This window comes from Myxine glutinosa, chromosome 4, assembly GCF_964187855.1.
Source record: "Myxine glutinosa chromosome 4, kmMyxGlut1.1, whole genome shotgun sequence".
In the NCBI taxonomy this organism is placed as follows: Eukaryota; Metazoa; Chordata; class Myxini; order Myxiniformes; family Myxinidae; genus Myxine; species Myxine glutinosa.
The window spans coordinates 27,630,012-27,652,800 of NC_136264.1; the positions used below are offsets into that span (position 1 = coordinate 27,630,012).

Below are 22,789 nucleotides of genomic sequence, written 5' to 3' on the forward strand. Positions count from 1 at the left end.
GACAAACAGCATTGTCGAGTTGACGGACCATCTCCAGAGGAAGCGGCAATAACTTTTGGAGACGTGCAGCAGTTGTTTTCCATGAATACAGAATGCAACAACCCTTGTATACCCGACTGTGAAGCCAATCATCAAATGCACCTGCCCGTACATTTTGCGACCCACCTGTGATATAATCCTGTTGTTGACTTCTTGCTGCGACAGACAATCAGTGACATGGTTCTTTTAACAAAGAAATCACCAAAGTGTAAAAGAAACTCACCAGATTGATATACTGAGTTAAGAAAGTAAACCCAAGTCAAGGAAAAAAAATAATTCCATATTAAATGCCAAGTCTGTAAATACGTTTGAATAAGGATATCACATTGCTGTGTTGACTGACGGGACACAACTTTGAGGTTGTGGGTCCATTGATGTTGAATAATATGCTGATGTGGACCTGCGGCCAAGGTTGTGAATCCGCCATTTGGAGAGGTTCTGGGTGGAAAGGATCGAAACCTCGATGAAACAGGGTGCCCAGCCGATGATCCTGGCAGTTGGAAAACCAGTCAATTGCTTATAAGTTAAGGTTATAACTTCAAATATAAAATAGCTTTTACAAGTTGTGTGTGTGTGTGTGTGTGTGTGTGTGTGTGTGTGTGTGTGTGTGTGTGTGCGCGTATGTGTGTGTGTGTGTGTGTGTGTGTGTGTGTGTGTGTGTGTGTGTGTGTGTGTGTGTGTGTGTGTGTGTGCGTGCGTGCGTGCGTGCGTGTTTTTTTTTGTTTGTTTGTTTTTCCAGGTTCCTTCTTGTGACCAGTGCAGTAATTGGTCTTTATTTTGATTGAGCAAAGTGATATTGGGTGCTCATCACAGTTGTCACTGAGCAAAAGACAAACTTCACTTTTGTACCTCCATTGGCTTAATTGAGATTGCTGATCTTTTCTGTTCTTGGAAAATGTTTTTTGTTGATTATTTTATTTTTATGTATTTTAAACGTTGATTTAACATTTATGGAGGAGCTTGTACATAAACCACATGCAGGGCAAACGCATTGGACTACACAAGTGTACTTTTGTGTGAATTGCAAGGACATTATTAGACAATGGACAAATACATGTATAAAGGATTTGAACCTGGGTCCCCTGAGATCATGGGCAATCGGTTCAAATGAGAATGCTGAAAGGACCAACTCTTTTTCACTTCGCCTGACTTTTTTCGTTTTTATTTTACTTCTTTTTTCTGTTATTGCAGAGGCAGCACTGGTCGTGACCGGACTGATCGCAATGTCCGCCAACTACCTACAACAGGCAATGGTAGCTTTGGCAGGGAGCTCATGGAGGAGCGGAGCCGGGAGGTTGATATAGAGCGCGAGAGCATGCCACGTCGCCGTGAAGAGCGCCCAAAGGAGCGTGAGGATGAGCGGCGGGTCCGAGAATCCCGTGCTGGTGCGTTGACTCTTTGTTCCTCCCTGCTGTCATTACGGGCCAGTCTCTCTCCTTTTACTAAACTATCACTTATCGTTGTGATGGAGTTACTACGCTCATTTTCCAGATTGGCCATTGCAGCTCAACCCTCTGAAATTGACTTTGTGCTGTGCATTTACTGACACTAAAAACATTCTACAGGTTTTATTTGACTAATATGTGCTGTTTTATTTACTGGACAAGTTGATCAATCTCTGCGGCTTCCTTGTTCAATCCCTTCTTTTCTTTGATTATTACTTGATAATTTCAGCGAGTCATGTAATCAATCCTCCATTGTTATAGACGTCTCTCTGTTAAATTGTTATTAATCTGCAAAAATCATTTTATGGTGCTATTGGGGGACTGCACTAATGTTGTGTGGCTTGTAAGTGAAAGTATTATTTCCTTGTGTGCAGGCAAGGTTGAACCGCCACCAGCCGCACCCCCCATAAAGCTCACAGAGGAAGAGATGGAGAGAAAATCTCGGTCTATAATCGAGGAGTTTCTGCACCTCAATGACCTTAAGGTGTTGTTGGCAAAATGCGCTGGTGATGCTGTTCTGCTTCCCCATGCCACCCGGGTCTTCCCCCATAAATGATTGTTTTTTTTTGTTATTCTTTGTCAAGTTGGCCGAGTGGTTATTTCACAATCAAATTGAGATGTGCTACTGAACATGTGGTCTCATTCTGGGAGACATAGCAACTCTACATTGCGGTGTTTATTTTATACCTCCAATACCGAAGGTGGACGGAAGTTTTCCTTTCACCCCAGTCTTTTTGTCTGTTTGTGAGCAGGATGTCTCGTAGTTCTGGACGGATTCTGATGAAATTTGGTGGACAGATTGGGTGTGTGTGACGAACTGATTGATTAAATTTTGGTGAAGATCTGGATCTGATGATTTAATTATTTTTTTTAAGTGAATCTTCACCATTGAAAGATTGGGCCAAAAAACTATATATGGCGTGATACCTCAAAATGTTGTAGATGGGTTTTGACAAAGCTTTGTGGATAAGTGGGTCGGTGACAAGAATAAGCTGATTCGATTTTGTTCAGGGTCTGAATTCAGATCCGGCCTGTCAACGGCATACAAAACGTGAACTGTAAATGTGGCACATTAAAATCTGCTTTGTAGGCAACCATTGGGTGCTTTTGTTGGCAGGAAGCGATGCAGTGCGTCCGGGAGCTGGAGGTATCCCAGTTGTCAGTGTTTGTGCGCATTGGCATCGAATCGACGCTGGAGCGCAGCACAATTTCCCGGGAACACATGGGTAACCTGCTGTGCCAGCTAGTGCATAATGACATGCTTCCACGTCAGCAGTATTTCCACGGGTATGTGCTTTAAGAAAACGGAACGAGACATTAGTTTTGTTTGGAGACTGCTTGTTATTGCCATCAAATTTTCCACGTATTGTGACCATTTCACAAAATACTCCTTAGTCTTTGTGTATGTCTAAACTATCTACTTGTAGTGAAAGGCATTGTGTCAGGAAGGTTTCTGCTTGGGTTGAGCTGATAGACTAATATGTTGCAGGTTGAGTGAGATACTAGAGATCTCTGAAGACATGGCTATTGACATCCCACACATCTGGATGTACCTTGCTGAGCTCATGACTCCCATGCTTGTAGATGGAGGCATCCCCATGGCTGAACTTTTCACGTGAGTTATATCGGGTCTATCTCGCCATCGTTCTCTTCTAACTTGTATCAAAGATCCAGCCTGTTTGCTTCCTTGCCATCCCTGGTAAATTTGGTCAACAATGAAAAAGTTGGTCCAACCTGATGTGCATTATTGTGTTCATTGATATCTCCTTAGACGGGGGAAAAATATGTTAACATTAAAAACGCTCTTTTAGACTTTGTTTTTAATGTCGTATTGGGGCAGGCCGATGTCAACATGCCACTTTGGAGCAATTTGACCATTTATTGAGGTACATGAATTTGTGGCGATTGAAGTTACTATATCTCAGTAGTTACTCTCTCAAAGAAAACCAAACTTGGCAGGTTATTCCATTGTCCTAAGCCCGCCGCGAGAAAATTCCACCCGTTGCTTCACTGAATATGGAGGAGGGATCTTTAATTCTTTGTCTTTAAGTTTTAGGCTGTTTTCATAGCCGTGAGGCTCTACATACGCCATGACCCCAGACAATACAGCGGTGAACAAGGGAGCCTTTAAGTAATCTATATTATGTATGTTGCCAAAAGCACAGGGAATTCTAAAGTGTACGTTGTTTTTTTTAATGTTGATGTTTTGGCATAAACTCATGAGTGGTTGAGTTTCTCTGTCATGCTTTGAAGAAGAAGCAATGCTTTGTTCACACTGTTTCTCTGTATTGGGTGTTTGCCCTCACAATAATTAAATTATGACAAATGGGAATAAAGTTGAAGCATTTTGCAACTTGAAAAAAAACACCCTAAGCTATGGAGGTGTGAATTAAGATGACAGTGCAGAATGAGAACAGACTTACTTACAAAAATACACTTGATTATAAGAATCGCTAACGTTAGCTTTTTCAGATTTCACTCCAGACATTGATACTTATTTATGGTATGGGATCTTATCCTCAAATCCGAATCCAGATTTTGATTATATGCTTTAATTAGTCCGTGCGAGTCGATGGCGTTTCCAAGGCACATTTCAATAGGCCGAAACATAATGGCGGCTTATGAACCCAGCAATGTCGTAGAGGGCTGACCACAATGGCGGACCGCCATTTTTGTAAGCCTTAGTTTTGTTTTTTTGTTGTGAGCACCCTGTTGGTCATCTTCAAAAAGGGGTTTTAACACACCCGAAGACCCAGTTTTCATTCATGCACTCCAAAGTGTGCATGCAAAGTTTAGGGCTGGTATGTGTCATGGTTTTCGATTTATGGAGCAGACACACACACACACACACACACACACACACACACCTTTTTTATTATTATCGATAGACAACACATTGTTTAGTCTTAAAATATACACCAGAGGCCTATGAAGCCAAAGAGCTGCGTGGAGTGAAAGAAATGGCAGAGATTTCTGGCCTGCTGGAGGGAATGACGTCGCCCGGCGAATGGGCGGTGCTTGTGACGTTTGGGGACAGGGGGAAGGCACTCACTCACTCCTCCCCTTCCCAACCCCCCCCCCCCCCCCCCACTCCCCCACTCCCCTTCCAACAGGACAGTAAGGCCATCTATAGCATAACCCACCCCACAACAGGAATTGTTATGCCATTTTTAGCATCCAGTCAGCACATACATACATACATACATACATACATACTTACATACATACATACATACATACACACACATACACACACACACACATACGCATGTGCATACACACACTAAGGTGGATACTTTGAGACCTGTGATGGCTCTGTTCCACTTTCTAAAACCTGCATATGGAGATAACAACACAGGTGGATCTGATATGTTTCTGTTTTCTTGCTTTCTGTGGATTCTCCATCCTTGAAGCATCAGATATCTGCATTTTATTGATTAACGGAAACAAGATATCCTGCATTAGTAAAGCCTAAATTCTAAGAGTACTTTAATATATTTTGTATTATTAACACGAGATATCAACTTTGCATGTTCAACAATCTTTGTATGCTTGTCATGCTTAGGACAGTGAGGTCACCTGCCAAGTTTGGTTTCATTTGAGCTAGTAACTGCTGAGATGTAGCAACACCAATGTGCATACATTTCCTACACCTCAACCAATGGTCGAATTGCTGCAAAAGTGGCATTTTGACATAGGCCTCAATCAGACTAGGGTGCATCAAACACCCCGTTTTTGAAAATATTCTCATTAATCTCGTCTTTTTTTTCGTTACACACGCCCTATAGAGCATGTCTAAAATATTTCGAGTATTCAATTTTGTTTAGCCCCTCCCACCTCCCCACCACGATCAGGTAAAAATTGTGACCCCCGCTAATCTGATAAGGTAAAAATTATGTACCACCGCTAATTGGTTGCTTTGGCCAAATATGAGATTTTTCAAATGTTATAAAAGTGAGAACACTTTCTTATAGTAATTTAGGGGCACTGATTCTAAAAATGGCCTCTAATAGGTGGTGTGATCAAAATTACAAAATTGAAAAAAATCCCAAAATTGGATCCAAAAAAATTTATATAATGGTGCGAGTTTAACAGCAAGTTCTTCTCTGGGTTTGTAACAGAGTTCTCTTTCCAAAGGCTGAGGTCGAAGTGCCTGAATTCTACCCTTTGACTTTTTCCCCTGAAGGCATTATGTTTTCCGGGTTGTCCGTCCGGCTGTGCGTGCGTAACGGATTTTTGTTACCGCGATAACTTGTGAACCACTGAAGGGATTTTTACCAAACTTGGCAAAGGCATGTACAAGGATACAAAGCTGAACCGATTAGATTTTGGGTTGACCGGGTCAAAGGTCGATTGTCATGTGACCTTTTATTTAAAATCTTTGTTGCCACAATACATTGTGAATCACTGAAGAAATTTGATCCAAACCTGGTATAACTATAGGCTGTAATACAAAGATGAACTGATTATTGCATTTTCGCTTCAAAAGGTCAATGAGACATGTGCCCTTTAATTGAAAATCATTTTGTTACTGCAATAACTTGTGAACCACTGCACGATTACAACCAAACTTGGCACAAGTAGCGATTGGTAATGCAAAGTTGAACATCAATGGATTAAATTTTAGGTGCAATAAGTCAAAGGTCAGTCAGTCAGTCTTGTGACTTTTGAAAATCATTGAAGACCATAACTCGAGTTATGAGCATCTGCTTTTTTTCACTTTGGCTTTTCTCTTCTCTTCCCCCCCCCCCCCCCCCCTTTTTTAAATCTCAGTGCTGTCTTTCTGTCTCTGTCTCTCGCTCTCTCTCTCTCGCTCTCTGTCTCTGTCTCTCTCTCTCGTTCTCTGTCTCTGTCTCTCTCTCTCGGTCTCGCTCTCTGTGTGTGTGTGTCTCTCTCTCTCTCTTTCTTTTCTCATTCTCATTCTCTCTTTCTCTCTGTGTCTCTGTCTCTTTCACGTCAAATTATATTTCGTAATTTATTCTTTTTTTTTTTTTAAAGTTAGTTCATATAGGGCAGTGCTTTGGTATAAGTTATGGTTGGTTTGTTGATTATTTCTTGCGAAAATCGAAGATTTTTCAAGTATATTAGTTGGTCTTGTGCATTATTCTGTCTGTTTGTCAGTCGCCTACAAGTCACAATTTTTAACCGATCTTCACAAAACTGCACCAAACGGTAGAGTTGGTCATAAGCAAGAAGCCTTTTGTTTTTGGGATCAAAAGGTCAATCAGGTCAACATCGGCCAAATGTCACCAACTTTGTCATATTTCTAAAATCCTCAATTTCTCAATTTTAATCCAGTTGACTTGAAATTTGAAGAGGATTTGCAAATCTGGACACTGAATTCAATCACCAATTATATTTTAGGTCAACATAGGCAGTGGTTCACAAGTTATTGCACTTCCGCTTCCGGTCCGGTCTGGAGAGGACGCTGGCGTTACTTGTTCGCCGCTTCTCCGACTGGGCCATTGTACATAGTTTGCTTTTCTGGTGGTCGTGGCGGATTTTTGACTGTTGGGTCTGCCCTCTGCTCGGTCCCGGCTCTGCTCCTGGCTTCGCCTGCCCGGCTCCTCCACTGTTTCCTCAGGCCCGCTCCCGTTGTTTGCGGCGGTGGCTGTTTGCCGCTGTGGTCTTGATTAGCGGCTGCAGTCGTTTGCCGCTGCGTTTGCCGCTTTGCCTCCTCGACCTTGGCCTCGTACTCGTCCCTTCGCTCCTGCCTGGCATGGCTCTGAGGTACTCCGCCGCAAGGCTTCTTCTGCTCAATACCCGCTCCACCCCATCATGCATCTCTGCCATCAAATCAAATGGACTCCTCCAACAACCCAGGTACATTCACCGTGGCTCCGGTCGTAAGTTTGTTTATTTGCAATCAGGTCACTCCATCCCCGTCCTCTGGTCGGCTCAGCGCACTCTCACTCTTCGTCCCAGCGCACCTGGTCACAGCAACGCACACGATCGCACCTCCTGCCTACGAACCCTGGCTAAATCACCTGAATTCATCCCTGCTGTTCAAAACAACATCAAGCTCACCCTGTTCAACACCCGGTCCCTCAACAATAAATGCCTCATCCTGAACGAATACATCCTGGATAACAAACTGGACTTTCTCTGTCTCACCGAAACCTGGCAACAACCTCTGGACTACTACACACTTAACCTCACCACACCCAATGGATATTCCTACGTCAATAAACCACGCTCGGAGGGCCGAGGTGGTGGAATTGCCGTTATCCACCGTCAAGACATCAAGACCAACCTCATCTCCATCTCATCTGCTCCATCATTTGAACACCTGGCTTTAAAACTCTCTGGTCGCACGCAGTCAGTCATGGCTGTCGTCTACCGCCCTCCCAAACCACACCCATCATTCCTGTCTGACTTCTCCTACTTTCTGACCCAGCTATGTTCCCTCTCCCCCTCAATCCTCCTCCTTGGTGATTTCAATATCCACATGGACTCCACTGACTCCACAATAACCACTGACTTCACTGATTTACTCACCTGCTTTAACCTCACTCAACATGTCGACTTTCCTACCCATATCCGTGGTCACATTTTGGACCTTGTCTGCTCCACTGGATTAAATTTGCACCATCTCTATGGCTCTGACCTCACCCTCTCTGACCACTTAGCCATCACTCTGACCATCAACATCCCCGCCCCAACACCAAGGCATTATCGCACAATCAACTTCCGTAAGCTAAACGCTCTTTCACCTACCTCATTCTCATCCACCCTCTCTGAAAAAATGTCCACTTCTCCCTTCATTGACCTCCACACCCCTTCTGACCTCACTGACTACTACAACCACACTCTCTCCTCCTGCCTTGACCAGCTTGCGCCTGTAAAAACCAAAACAGTTTCTTTCACCCATTCTGCTCCCTGGTTTACCCCTGAACTCCACCTGATGAAAACTCGTGCTCGCCAACTTGAAAGACTCCGCAATAAAACGGGTCTCACAGTTCACTCCCAAGCCTACAAGGACCACCTACAACACTACAAAGATGCCCTCTCCCGCGCCCGCTCTGCCTACTACTCTCAAATTATCCACTCTGGCTCCGGAAACCCAAAAGCACTCTTCTCGACAATAAACAAACTCCTCCGCCCCCTGAACACCACCACCCAGTCATTCACAGTAGACAACTGCATCTCCTTCCTCTCTTTCTTCCAATGCAAAATTGACAACATCTACAACAGCTTGACCACCGCCGCACCCGCTCCCCCTCCAACCACCTGCCCCCCCTTGTCCTGCCATCCCCTGTCTCGGTTCTCCCCAATCTCCCCTACTGACCTCTCTGAACTCCTCATAGGAATGAAAACTGCCACCTGCACTCTTGACCCCATCCCCTCCAGCTTTGTCAAAGCCTCCCTCCCTGCTCTCTCTCCACTTATCATTGCAACAATAAACTCCTCCCTGTCTACAGGCATCGTCCCACCTTCCCTCAAAATTGCTGCTGTTACCCCCATTCTAAAAAAACCTGGTCTAAACCCTGACACCCTAAACAACTTCAGACCCATCTCCAACCTACCCTTTCTGTCAAAAGTTTTGGAACGCGCTGTAGCCACTCAACTCAAACATCATCTCTCTGCCAATAACCTGTATGAAACATTCCAATCCGGATTCCGGTCCAACCACAGTACTGAAACTGCTCTCCTCAAAATCACCAACGACCTTCTCCTCTCCTCTGACGCTGGCAACCTCAACATTCTCGTCCTCCTCGACCTCAGCGCTGCCTTTGACACCATCGATCACACTATCCTCCTCACCCGACTTGAATCCACCTTTAACGTTACCGGCACTGCCCTCTCTTGGATTAAATCATACCTCTATGACAGATGCCAGTTCATCTCCATCAATAACTGCAAATCCCCCACTGCTCCCCTCCCCCAAGGTGTCCCCCAAGGTTCAGTTCTTGGCCCCCTCCTCTTCATCCTTTACCTGTCCCCGCTCGGTCACTTAATCCGCCGTCATGGTCTCCAATTCCACTGCTTCGCCGATGACATCCAGCTTTTCATCTCCACCAAGTTCGTCTCCACCGACACCCACTCTATCCTGACAAACTGCATCACTGAAATAAAATCCTGGCTTCAAATCAACTTCCTCAAGCTTAACTGTGATAAATCTGAAATAATCATCATTGGCCCAAAAACGCTCACAAAATCCACCCATAACTTTGCCCTCAACATCGACGGTATCCCAGTATCCACCTCCCCTCACATCCGGAATCTTGGCGTCATCTTTGACCAAACCCTTTCCTTCGACAAATACACTAAACAGATCACAAAGTCAGCCTTCTTTCACCTGAAAAACATTGCCCGTCTCCGCTCATCCCTCTCCTCCACGGCTGCAGAAACCCTCATCCACGCCTTCATCACCTCCCGTCTGGACTACTGCAATAGCCTCCTCTATGGTTCACCCTCAAAAATCACCAATAAACTCCAATACATTCAGAACTCCGCTGCCCGTCTACTCACCCATTCCCGGACCCGTGACCACATCACCCCCGTCCTTTACAAGCTTCACTGGCTCCCCATCCCCCAGAGAATCCAGTACAAAATCCTCCTCTTGACATACAAAGCCCTCCATAACCTGGCCCCATCCTACCTGGCTGACCTCCTCTCCAGACACACTCCCACCCGCAACCTCCGCTCTGCTGGTACAAACCTCCTGACCCCCTCCATCCGGACCAAATTCAGATCCTGGGGGGACAGGGCCTTCTCCATCGCTGCGCCCACCCTCTGGAACTCACTACCTCACACCATCAGAGACTCCTCCTCACTCACCACATTCAAAACATCACTAAAGACCCACCTGTTCAACACTGCATTCAACATTCAACCCACAGCATTTAACCCCTGACTATCTCTTCTCCTTCTCCCTCCTTTTGCTTTAAATATTTCCCTATTGATTCTTGTCTTTTTTGCAATTGTTGTTTTCATGTATTGTTATGCATTATGTTTGCCACTCTGTCAAAGCGCCTTTGGGCTTCTGGAAAAGCGCTATACAAAATAAATGAATTATTATTATTATTATTATTAGGCCAAAAGGTCAACATCCTAGTTTAGAGATTTCACGAGTATTGTGCTATGCACGACATATTTCTTGTTTTTTTAATTCTTTCGGCACAGTTTTGCTCTCTTATTCACTTTTAATAAAAAAAATTCTCAACAACCGCTTATCTGATCGATACTAAACTTTCAACATAGGAGCTACTCCTCGTGGAAAATTTCTTAACGGCAACTATGATGTCATCGGTCATGTGGCATGGCAGCCATATTTGATTAAAGGGAAAAGTTTGGACATCTCCAAAAGCACTTCGCAGAAAAAATTTAAATTTGGCACATGTCACCACTCCCCATGGGGAATAAAGCTTGGTAATGATGACTTCATCGGTGAAGTGGTATGCTAGCCATAACTCGATGAATCAAAATCCTTATCTGAAAATGATTGAGGGTGATCTACGAAGACACTTGTCAAGATAATTAAATTGATGATGTAATCAGTCACGTTTGGTTTGGCATTTAGCCATATTGGATTTAGCCATAGGTTTGGCAGCCATATTGGATTGAAAATAAAAACCTTTTAAAATCTTCTTCTCCAGAACTGCTTCAGAGATCGATGCGAAACTTCAACCACATGATATTTTGTGTTGCAAACCCCTCCCCCGCCTATTCCAGCCTTTTTGTTTCATCTGTGCACATTTAGAATGATCATTAGTTGGTTTCATTTCAACTTGATCTCCACTGTAATGTCCGATAGCGATTGAAATAGATTCTCCTTTGATGGATAATTATCCAAACATATCATAGTTCATAGTTCAGCATGTTGTGGCTTTGTATGAGAATTGCCAAGTCTGGATGTTTGATTTTGTTTAGTACCAAAAACACACACAAAAAAAACATTTTTTGACAGAAGCATTAACCTTTAAGTTATTAGTCCCCTACCGGTTTACACCGGAGGGGACTATAAGTTTGAACTCCGTCCCTCTGTCTGTCAGTCCGTCAGTCCGTCACGCAAAGAACAGTTTTCCGGACTTTTTTTCTAAACTCTTAATGCTAATGATTTCAGACTTGGCACATGGTTTCCTCATGATAAGCTACAGATCGAGTTCGAACTTCACGACGTTTCGATCATTTTTGACAAAGTTATGGCACTTTGAACTTTGGGAATTCTGATAATTCTGATGATCCTTAACTCAGTGCCATTTTAAGTTTTAATTTCCTTTAAAAAAGATTTTCTCTGCAATAATAGGACCGATTGAGATAAAATTTTCACCATATGATGGACTCGGTCTGTAGAATATTTTAATGGTAATTATGACGTCACAGGTCACGTGGTTAGTCCGCCGTATTGTTTTTCGTGAAAACACGAAAACCCCTTTTTCTCTGCAACGGCTGAACAGATCGAGGCCAAACTTTGCAGGCAGAATCGCATACCCATGACGAACAAAAAAGTCAGGGAGCATGACGTCGTGCGTCACATGGTTTCAGAGTTATGAGGTTTTTAAGCATGAACCTTTAAAACCGAGCTCCTCCCTCATTTTTGATCCGATCGAGGGGAAACTTCACAGATCTGTTCAGCATATCAATCTACTAAAATGTCCTTTTGGAATTTGCGATAGGATGCGTGGTTTGGCAGATATCGTTAATTAAAAGAAAATATTTTTTAAAATGGATGTCTCTTGTTTATTCTGGAGTTCTCCTTAAGCCGCACCGCGTGCCCTCAGCCTCGTCTCGCGAACGTCAACAGCGCGACACAGCACGCGCTTTCCGGAGGGGCGGAGCCAAACCGGGCAATATATATATATATATATATATATATATATATATATATATATATATATATACACACACACACACACACACACATCGATCATTGATCGTGAACCGGAAAATATAATAAATTACACATGGTTTCAGAGGTATGACGTTTTTAACCTTTTTTTTTTTTTTGTTGTTGTATACTGAATCGAGGCTCGTGAAAGAGCTAACATTTACTTCACAAACAAATCAACCAGACAAACAAAACACACAAAAAGCGGGAGCGGAAAACAAGATGGGGAGAGAAGGGGAAGCACACAAACACAACATTTGAGAGCAGGGAGATGTGTGGAAGGGAGAGGGCTTGGGGGGAGGAGGCATGGGAAGGGGGGGGGGGGGGGTGGAGGGAGAAGTATAAAACACAAGGACACCAATGACTTCCAGGACAGAAGTTGGTATTTCAAAAAAGTGGAATTGGGCTGAAATTAGCGGGGGTAGAAAAGATCAAGGTTTTGGATGGGGGAAGATAAGAGATGGTGGTGAACAGCTGTTTTAAAGACCTGGAGGGTGGAGTGGGATTGAAGAGCGTGAGGGAGTTTGTTCCAGAGGCGGGAGAAAAGAGGAATGAAGGAGTGAAGGTGAGCAGAGAGTCTCGATTTTGGCAGTTTGACCATAAGAGGGTTGCAGGCAGATCTTGTGCGACCTGTAGGAATATTTGCGGGACAGAGCCCAGAGAGAGCTGGGGGGGCAAGGCCAGAGAGGAGTCGGTAGAAGATGGAAAGACCACCAACCTGCCTGCGGTGAGTGAGTGAGAGGCCCTTGGAGTTAGCTTCATCGCGGGAGATTCCAATGATTCTGAATGCTTTGGTTTCAACAGCGTGAAGACGAGCTAGGTGTGAGGCAGGAGCACCAGCCCAGAGGGGAGAGCAGTATTCCATTGAGCTGCAGATGAAAGCCTTGTATGTGGTGAGGAGCTCAGGTGTGCCAAGGAAGGACTTCGCACGACGGAGGATGCCCAGTCGGCGACTGGCTTTGGAGGCCAGATTTGAAATGTGGTTTTCCCAGGAAAGATCATGGCAGATAGTGAGACCCAAAAGCTTGAGTGACAGAACTTCTTGGAGAGGATTATTCAGAAAGTGGATGGGAGGGTTGTCCAGTCGGTCTTTTCGGAGAGACATCGTAAGGGTGTGAGATTTGTCAGGATTGAAAGACATGTTCCACTTGTTTGCCCAGTCTGTGATTTTGTCCAGGTCTGCAGAGAGTGAGGAGGCAGCAGACTGCCGATCTGAGGGATGAAGAATGGAGCGACAGAGAGTAGAGTCATCAGCAAAGAGATACAGAGGATTTTCAAGAGAGTCAGAGAGATCATTGATGAAGACCAGAAAAAGCACAGGGCCGAGAACACTGCCTTGTGGAACTCCAGCCTGAACAGGAAGAGGAGATGAGAGAAACCCATTCAGGGCCACACGTTGACTACGACTAGAGAGGAAGTCCGCCAGCCATGCGTGGAGATTTCCATGGATTCCAAAAGAGGAGAGTTTGGTGAGCAGAGCGGGGTGCCAGACCGTATCGAAGGCATGTGATATGTCAAGGGAGACTGCTCTAATTTCCTGTTTGGCATTGAGGACCTCCATCCATTGTTGAGAAAGCAGAAGCAGCATGTCCAGAGTAGAGTGTCCAGGTCTGAAACCAAATTGATGATCAGAGATCAAGCCATTGGAGAAGAGGAAAGATTTCATATCTGAAGCAATGATGGATTCCATGACTTTGCTGATAATTGGGAGAAGGCTGATTGGTCTGTAGTTGCTGGGATCTGTTTTTGCACCTTTTTTGTGCAAAGCGGTGATGTTGGCAGATTTCCAAGCAGATGGAAGATGACCTTGAGCAAAAGAGAGGGTGAAGAGAACAGAGAGAGGGAGTGAAAGAGCGGAAGAACAGGATTTTAGGACCCGTGGGCTGATGCCGTCAGGTCCAGTTGCAGAATCCGAGTCGAGGGTTGACAGAAACTTTTCCACCTTGTCAGGAGGAAAGGACACAGAGTCCAGGAGCAGCTGGGTACGACTGGGTACGGTGGGTACAGAGAGGGATGGGTTTGGGACACAAGATTTAGAGGCAAACACAGAGTTGAGGCATTCAGCTTTTTCACGTGCGGAGTCAGCCGTGTGGCCATTTGAGGTGAGGGAGGGGATGGAGGGGGAACAAACACCAGAAACAGATTTGACCAGACGCCACCAGGATTTGGAAGAGGGAGACAGATAAGAGAGTTCGGTCCTGAGAACGGAGAGATATTGTTTCCTGGCTCTCCTGAGGGTGGACACACACTTGTTTCGGGCTTTGTGAAAGGAAATGAGATTTCCTTCCGTTAGATTTGCTTTCCAGGAGACGAAAGCAAGTTGTTTCTGGGCAATAACCTCACCACAGGATTCCGTGTACAATGGACGGGAGGAAGGGTATGACAACAGAAGACGAGATGGGATAAATCTGTGCATGAGAGAGAGCAGTTTGCTTTGGAAGAATTTATGTCAGAGGCAGTAGAGATGGGAGACCAGTCCAGATGATTGATGGCTGCTTGAAGACCATGCCAGTTGGCCTGAGTGAAATGCCAGACTCGTCGACGCTGAGGAGGCTCTCTGAGAATGGTCAGAGAGATGTCCACTTTAACAAGCACATGATCAGAAGAGCCGATTGGAGCAGAAGAAGAGCAGCAGACATTTTCAGGGAAGTTAGTCATAACCAAGTCCAGAAGAGAAGATGCTCCATTGACTGAAATCCGGGTCGGGAAATTGACAGATTGTGTCAGTCCCAGTGAGTCACAGAAGTCCTTTGCTGAAGAGCCATGGCTGGTGAGAGAGGTACCCACACCCAGCCAACTGGCATGGTGACAGTTGAAATCACCACATATGAGGAAGAGAGAGTTGGGATGGGTAGATAGAAGTTGGTCCATATTCTCAGACAGCGAGATGTAGATGGAGTCATCACTGTTTGGTGGACGGTACAACACACATATGAACAAAAGGTGGGAGCGAAGGGGAAGCCGTAGCCAAAGGTATTCCTGGGGGTGAGGTGGAGAGAGGGCAGTGCAGGGCGAGTGAGGAAGAGAGTTTTTTTATAAATATAGCAACCCCACCTCCAGGACGAGGCTCAGGTCTATCATACCGGAGTAGGGAGTAACCTGGGAGAGATACCAAGGAATCAGAGACATCATGAAGGAGGAAAGTTTCTGTTAAGCAGATCACGTCTGGTTTGTCAGAAGCAACCTGTATGGAGAGATCAGACATGTTTGAGCGAAGGCCCCGGATGTTTGAGGTCCATACTGTTAAGGAAGAGGAAGGGGGAGCATCGGATACAGAACAGGGGGGGGGGGAGCGGTAGGGTAAGATGTGGAAGAGGAGGAAGAGGTAGGGAGAGCTGTTGAAGGTGTGTCAGAGATTACAGAATAGCTCGGAGAAAGGGAAGGATGGGGCAGACAAAAGGTTTGATGGTGATTGGGAGAGGCGCAGTGAGGTGTTATTTGACGAGGGGGAAGAGCGAGGCAGAAGGTTGAGGGAGATGAAGGTGAAAGTTGGAAGGGGGAAGAAGCGGGGAGGACGCTTTGAGGGGGAGGGGTGAGAGGGGAGTCTAGGAGGGGAGGAGCGAGGGAGAGTCTCGGAGGGGAGGGGTGTGGGGGGAGATTTGAAAGGAATGGGTGATTGGGAAGATTTGGAGGGGAGGGGCAAGGGGGAAGATTTGAAAGAGATGGGTGATGGGGATGATTTGGAGGGGATGGGCAAGGGGGTAGATTTAGAGGGGAGGGGTGATGGGATTTTGAAAAATGTACGATTAATGGGAAACGAACATTTATTGCAAAATGAGTTTCTTGAGACATTTGAGTCAAAAATACGTTTGAGGACGCTGGAGGGAGGATGGAGTGCTGGAGAGTTTAGGGAATGAATGAAAGATGCACTATAAGAGATGGAATTTTTTTTTGGAATGAATGGATTTGGTGAGCAAGTCGAAAGCATCCTTTTATAGAAGAAGAAGAAAAAGGTGTTATAGAATATGACAGAATACAGGTCTTCAGGGTTCAGACATTTTTTAACAACGTGATCACAAACAGCGTGGTCGAAGAATGAACGAACGAACAACTAAGAACGAATAAATGAATAAAAACGGAAGGAAATGTTTTTGGGTTTTTTTTGTTTTTTTTTGAGATTTTAAAACAAGGAAGTATGGGATGAAAAGACCGTGAAAAACAGAGACCGGAAAAAAATTGCAGTGCGATCAGAGAACCGCTGAGACAAAAACAAAGCCTAAAGCCAAGGTTGGACACAGTAGCCTAGTAGTAGTACTACACTTAGGCCTCAGAATACACGATGAGAAAGACCGACGATTCTGTACACAGGTATGAAAAACCAACGCCAAGAATACTATTAAAGACACCCCAATAGGTACATACAATACCAGTTTCGACAAAAACACAATTGTGAAAAGTTACTTAACTTCGAAAGCGAGCGTGCATGGACAGCTTTGAAGAGACGAGACCTCCAATCTTGCGCATGCGCAGCATGAACCTTTAAAACCGAGCTCCTCCCTCATTTTTGATCCAATTGAGGGGAAACCTCACAGATCTGTTCAGCATATCAATCTACTAAAATGACCTTTTGTAATTTGCGATAGGGCGCGTGGTTTGGCAGATATCGTTAATTAAACGAAAATATTTTTTAAAAATGGATATCTCTTGAATCGCTAGTACCTCAGACCGTGAGTTGGTAATTATATAATTCACACAGTGCAATACGTGCAGGCCGCTACACGGAGCGACCTTGCGGGCTTATCAACGAGGCGAGGCGTGACACACATGTGTCTCAGCATACCTCAGATCAAGTTTGAAAACCAGCATCAACCGTGCATAAATTTGCATATTCGATCATTTTTGACAAAGTTATGGCACTTTGAACTTTGGTAGGGGACATGTATTGCAGCGCAATACTCAGAATGCTTGTTTAAATGGGAACGTTTTTGCTTTGCGAATGAGACAAAAAGGCAAAAGAGATTGCAATCAGTACTTGCATACATTGCGGAGCCATTGTCGCTCCTATGTTCACTGCTGTGTCAGTCTGAGCATGGCCTTACCATCTGCCCCATTCTCACTACATTTGGTTTGTTTCTTTGATTTATCGCACTGAATTTCCTTTGGGATCCTCAAAGCAGCATATCCTTCGAGTTTGTCTTTTGCTTCCTCCATGTGCCCTTGTAGAAGCTGCAAGGTACTGTTGCCCTCAAAAAAAGCTGGAGTCCTGCTGTCTGACATCCTCCACCTGCTATGCAAGCGCATGGTGAGAACCACCTATCTTGTTACCCACTCTTCGCCCACTTCCCCCCTCCATCTCCATCGTGACCCCCAAAAGAATACATTTTGTACTTCTGCTTCACAAGATAACAAACTGCACCATTTCCACATTGCTGGACTGCCCTCACTGTACTTGTGACTTTTTGTGCTTGGGATTTTGCTTTCCCGCTATTCTTCAACACCTAATGTCAAGCTCAAATTTGTTGCCTGCAAATTATATATTCATTAATATTTAATTTGGCACTTAAATCTGGAAAATGCACTATTAAGCACAAATTAAACTTGGTGAATTTCCAAATCAGACGCAGCCATACCTTGCCTTTGTGGATCCATCATTGTCTGTCAAGTGTCAGTTTTCACCTGCACTCGTGGACCCAGAAAGGCAAGACGTGGCTCTCGTTTCAGGAATTGCTGAGAATTTCACTGAAGTTTTGTTTTTAATGGTGTATTGTGAAATCGGAATGCAAAATGAAATGTTACAAACTCATCAGATCAATGAATCAGTTGTGTTGCTGTTGTGATTGTTGTTTGGGTTGTTCACATTTCAGGTAAATATTTTTGACTTTGCAGCCGTGCAAAGTCAAAATAAGTATTTATTTATTTATTTATTTTGCTCTTTTTTGATTAATTTTTACAATCACCTTTATTAATCCGTTCTATTTAAAATTTCATTTACAAATCCAGGCCACTTTTCCACTTTCTAATGTTTGGTTGTTTTTGGCATGCAGAGCCATATGAAAGTAGCCAGCCAATGGAGGCAAGCTGGCCTCAACTGGAGTGACTTTTTGCCGGAAAATGAAAACATTAGTGAGTTCCTCACAGCCATGGTGAGCATATTTTTAGTGTGAAGACTAAGCCGTACCACAGGTGTTACAGGCCATCAGATTATTCTGTTAACGAGGAGGGTCAGAACTTTAAGACACATCTATCTGTGTAGCACTTGTCTAACCAAGGCAACCTGCCATTTGTAGCAAGTAATGCTTTGCTTTGTTTTGTTTTGTCAGTATGTTTTGTCAAGTACTTGTAAAGCTGTTTTTAAAAAGTGTAATTCCTCTAGGTATTTGTGTTGTAAAGTTTTTAGACCTTGTGAAACTTTTGTCTCTCAGCAACAGGTAAGATTTTTGTTATTGACTGCGAATTGGGTATCTATATAATAATAGCGTAAGGACTCGACTTTGTTATCCCTTTTACGCCGTACCCAGTGACCCGATGCCCACGGCACTAATGGATTTACGATCTACGAACCGCGCTCTTTGTTTATCACGTACAGGCATACTCGAAAAATCTGAATTAGCCGACTTTGGGGCCCAAAAGCATCCGATTAACTGCCGATACGACGCCATCTTACGACGCCATCGTATTGGCGTCTGCTGGGCGAAGGCGAAGCAAACCATCCGCTGATTGGACAGGCGAAGGCGAAAGCAAGCCGTCCACTGAGTGGACAATCCAGAGCATGCATTTGTGCCGGTGTCGGCGATCGTTGTTCATATACACACTCTTCATTCTCATCTTTCTTCCTAACTCTTACTCGGACAAGCAAATCCCCCATGCCATCCATAATGGTACACTCTATCCATACACCACATCCTCCCTTCCGTGGATGTTCCACGGGTTTCGGCTAGCTAAGACATAATTGTCCCCCGTCGCACCGCGGAGCGAAAGGGGGACTATGGTTTTCCCCTCCGTCCGTGTGTCCGTCCGTCCTTTCATGCGTGCGGGCATGCGTAAGCGAAGGACCGCATTCGGATTTGGTGTGTGGGTGCAACCCACGTCAAAATCCAAGATGGCCACCGCCATGTATGTCTGAACCTTGTGAGCTGAGTATCTTGAAAAATAAGCGAAGTACCAACTTCTAATCTGGTGTGTGGGTGTATCTAGGCACAAAGAAGAACGCTATTGAAAATTGGGTCGCCACATCAAAATCCAAGATGGCCGCCACCATATATATGTCTGAACCTTGTGAGCAAAATATCTTGAAAAATAAGCGAAGTACCAACTTCTAATCTTGTGTGTGGGTGTATCTAGGCATAAGGAAGAACCCTATTGAAAATTGGGTCGCCATGTCAAAATCCAAGATGGCCGCCGCCATGTATGTCTGAACCTTGTGAGCTGAATATCTTGAAAAATAAGCGAAGTACCAACTTCTAATCTGGTGTGTGAGTGTATCTAGGCACAAGGAAGAACTCTATTGAAAATTGGATCGCCACGTCAAAATCCAAGATGGCCGCCACCATATATATGTCTGAACCTTAAGAGCAAAATATCTTGAAAAATAAGCGAAGTACCAACTTCTAATCTTGTGTGTGGGTGTATCTAGGCATACGGAAGAACCCTATTGAAAATTGGGTCGCCACATCAAAATCCAAGATGGCCGCCGCCATGTATGTGAACCTTGTGAGTGGAATATCTTGAAAAATAAGCGAAGTAATAATAATAATACATTTCTTTTATATAGCGCTTTTCAAGAAGCCCAAAGGCGCTTTGACAGAGTACAAAAAACAAGTGCAAAAAGACAAAAATCAATAGGTAAATAATCAAAGCAAAAGGAAGGAGAAGGAGAAGAGATAGTCAGGGGTTAAATGCTGTGGGTTAAATGTTGAATGCAGTGTTGAACAGGTGGGTCTTGAGTGATGTTTGGAATGTGGTGAGTGAGGAGGAGTCTCTGATGGTGTGAGGTCGTGAGTTCCAGAGGGTGGAAGCAGCGATGGAGAAGGCCCTGTCCCACCAGGATCTGAATTTGGTCCGGATTGGGGGGGGGGGGGGGGTCAGGAGGTTGGTACCAGCAGAGCGGAGGTTGCGGGTGGGAGTGTGTCTGGAGAGGAGGTCAGTCAGGTAGGATGGGGCCAGGTTATGGAGGGCTTTGTAGGTCAAGAGGAGGATTTTGTACTGGATTCTCTGGGGGATGGGGAGCCAGTGAAGCTTGTAAAAGACGGGGGTGATGTGGTCACGGGTCCGGGAATGGGTGAGTAGATGGGCAGCAGAGTTCTGAATGTATTGGAGTTTATTGGTGATTATTGAGGGTGAACCATAGAGGAGGATGTTGCAGTAGTCCAGACGGGAGGTGATGAAGGCGTGGATGAGGGTTTCTGCAGCCGTGGAGGAGAGGGATGGACGGAGACGGGCGATGTTTTTCAGGTGAAAGAAGGCTGTCTTTGTGATCTGTTTAGTGTATTTGTCGAAGGGGAGGGTTTGGTCAAAGATGATGTCAAGATTCCGGATGTGAGGGGAGGTAGATACTGGGAAACCGTCGATGTTGAGGGCAAAGTTATGGGTGGATTTGGTGAGCGTTTTTGGGCCAATGATGATTATTTCAGATTTATCATAGTTAAGTTTGAGGAAGTTGATTTGAAGCCAGGATTTTATTTCAGTGATGCAGTTTGTCAGGATAGAGTGGGTGGCGGTGGAGATGGACTTGGTGGAGATGAAAAGCTGGATGTCATCGGCGAAGCAGTGGAATTGGAGACCATGACGGCGGATTAAGTGACCAAGGGGGGACAGGTACAGGATGAAGAGGAGGGGGCCAAGAACTGAACCTTGGGAGACACCTTGGGGGAGGGGAGCAGTGGGGGATTTGCAGTTATTGATGGAGATGAACTGGCGTCTGTCAGAGAGGTATGATTTGATCCAAGAGAGGGCAGTGCCGGTAATGTTAAAGGTGGTTTCAAGTCTTTTGAGGAGGATGGTGTGATTGATGGTTTCAAAGGCGGCGCTGAGGTCGAGGAGGATGAGAATGTTGAGGTTGCCGGCATCAGAGGAGAGGAGAAGTACCAACTTCTAATCTGGTGTGTGGTTGTATCTAGGCATAAGGAAGAACGCTATTGAAAATTGGGTCGCCACGTCAAAATCCAAGGTGGCCACCACCATATATATGTCTGAGCCTTGTGAACGAAATATCCTGAAAAATAAGCGAAGTACCAACTTCTAATCTGGTGTGTGGGTGTATCTAGGCATAAGGAAGAACGCTATTGAAAATTGGGTCGCCACGTCAAAATTGAAGATGGCTGCCTCCATGTATGTCTGAACCTTGTGAGCGAAATATCATATCATAGCATGTTTTCTGCGTCTTCCACTTTGTCAACTCGCATCACTTCCCCGACGGGGGACCTAGGCGTAACGCTTGTTGGATATTAAGTTTGGATGTAAATCAAAGTACGTTATTTATCTTCTCACTTTTGGAGATTGTGGATTGCAATATGTTGGTAAAACTTCTCACTGTTTACATCAGCGTTTGAATGGACATAGGTCTAGTACTCTAGTGTATCGTCTGGTATTAAGACATTCTGGTATTATTTATATAACCATTTCAATGAAGTTGGGCATGATTTTAATCGTTGTTCTGTTCAAGTAATAGATTCAGTTAATGTTAATGATTTTGATAATATAGAGGAGTGTAATGTTGAGCTTTGGCGCAAAGAGGACTTTTGGATTAGGACCCTATGTATGATCTATCCTTTTGGCCTTAATGATAGGGTACAAGGTACTGGGTCAGTTTCTCTCGGAAATGTTTCTGGTAATGAGTATTTTGCTAATCCAATCAGAGGGAGACCCAGAGGGCATGGACATCGTAGTCGGGGTCGTATAGTACCAAAAATGGAAATTTCAGAGATAATTGATAAACGTAAAGGTTTTTATGAAGGAAAGGTTTTTCATGATATTTATGTTCTGCTGAGGTCATGTTCCCAACAAGTTTTAGCTAATATTCTCCAGAGTTTAGCAGTTTCATATTACATGTGTTCGTTTTTGATTGAAGCTTTTTGTTGCAGGGTTCTTACAAAGAAGTCTCATCCCAAAGTTGATGGGATACACTCGTTCTTAATATGCGATCTTTCTAGCAAACCGGCAGAGATAAGCTTCGACTTCATTCTATTTTTAGGGATACTAGTATAGAGAATTTATTACCCAATAAAGTTAGGGAGCGAGCCCCATTGAAGGTTTATTTCACCTTCACTAAGACCATAGGATAATCCTTATTCAATTACAGTAAATTTCTTAAAACTCTTGGTATAGATATGGTAAAAGACATTTTGGAGACCGACTGTGCATGTTCATCTTCCCCTTTTTTGTATGATCCATGTGCACACGTAGTTTCTGGGGATTTGAATATTATTAGTAATTGTGAAATTAGGGATTTGATGAAAATGGGAGCTAAATATAGGGAACCAGTAACTCAACCTTGGAGCTGCATCAGGTCTTCAATTGTAGATTCTGTCTCTAATTT

The 22,789-nt window shown here is 44.4% G+C and overlaps 1 protein-coding gene across 5 annotated transcripts in view; it reads left to right on the forward strand.

Moving 5' to 3' along the window:
• LOC137425734 (uncharacterized) overlaps positions 1-22,789 on the forward strand; it is a 331,211-nt gene that overhangs the window by 134,658 nt on the left and 173,764 nt on the right. For 3 of the 5 annotated variants that reach the window (XM_078775548.1, XM_078775550.1, XM_078775551.1), the window contains 6 exons: positions 1,231-1,424; positions 1,859-1,968; positions 2,602-2,771; positions 2,974-3,099; positions 17,479-17,557; positions 18,300-18,398. The exons of the other annotated variants lie outside the window; for them this stretch is intronic. In XM_078775548.1, the coding sequence (XP_078631674.1) occupies positions 1,231-1,424; positions 1,859-1,968; positions 2,602-2,771; positions 2,974-3,099; positions 17,479-17,557; positions 18,300-18,398 (778 nt within the window). The remainder of the gene's footprint in view (positions 1-1,230; positions 1,425-1,858; positions 1,969-2,601; positions 2,772-2,973; positions 3,100-17,478; positions 17,558-18,299; positions 18,399-22,789) is intronic. 5 annotated transcript variants of the gene reach the window in all.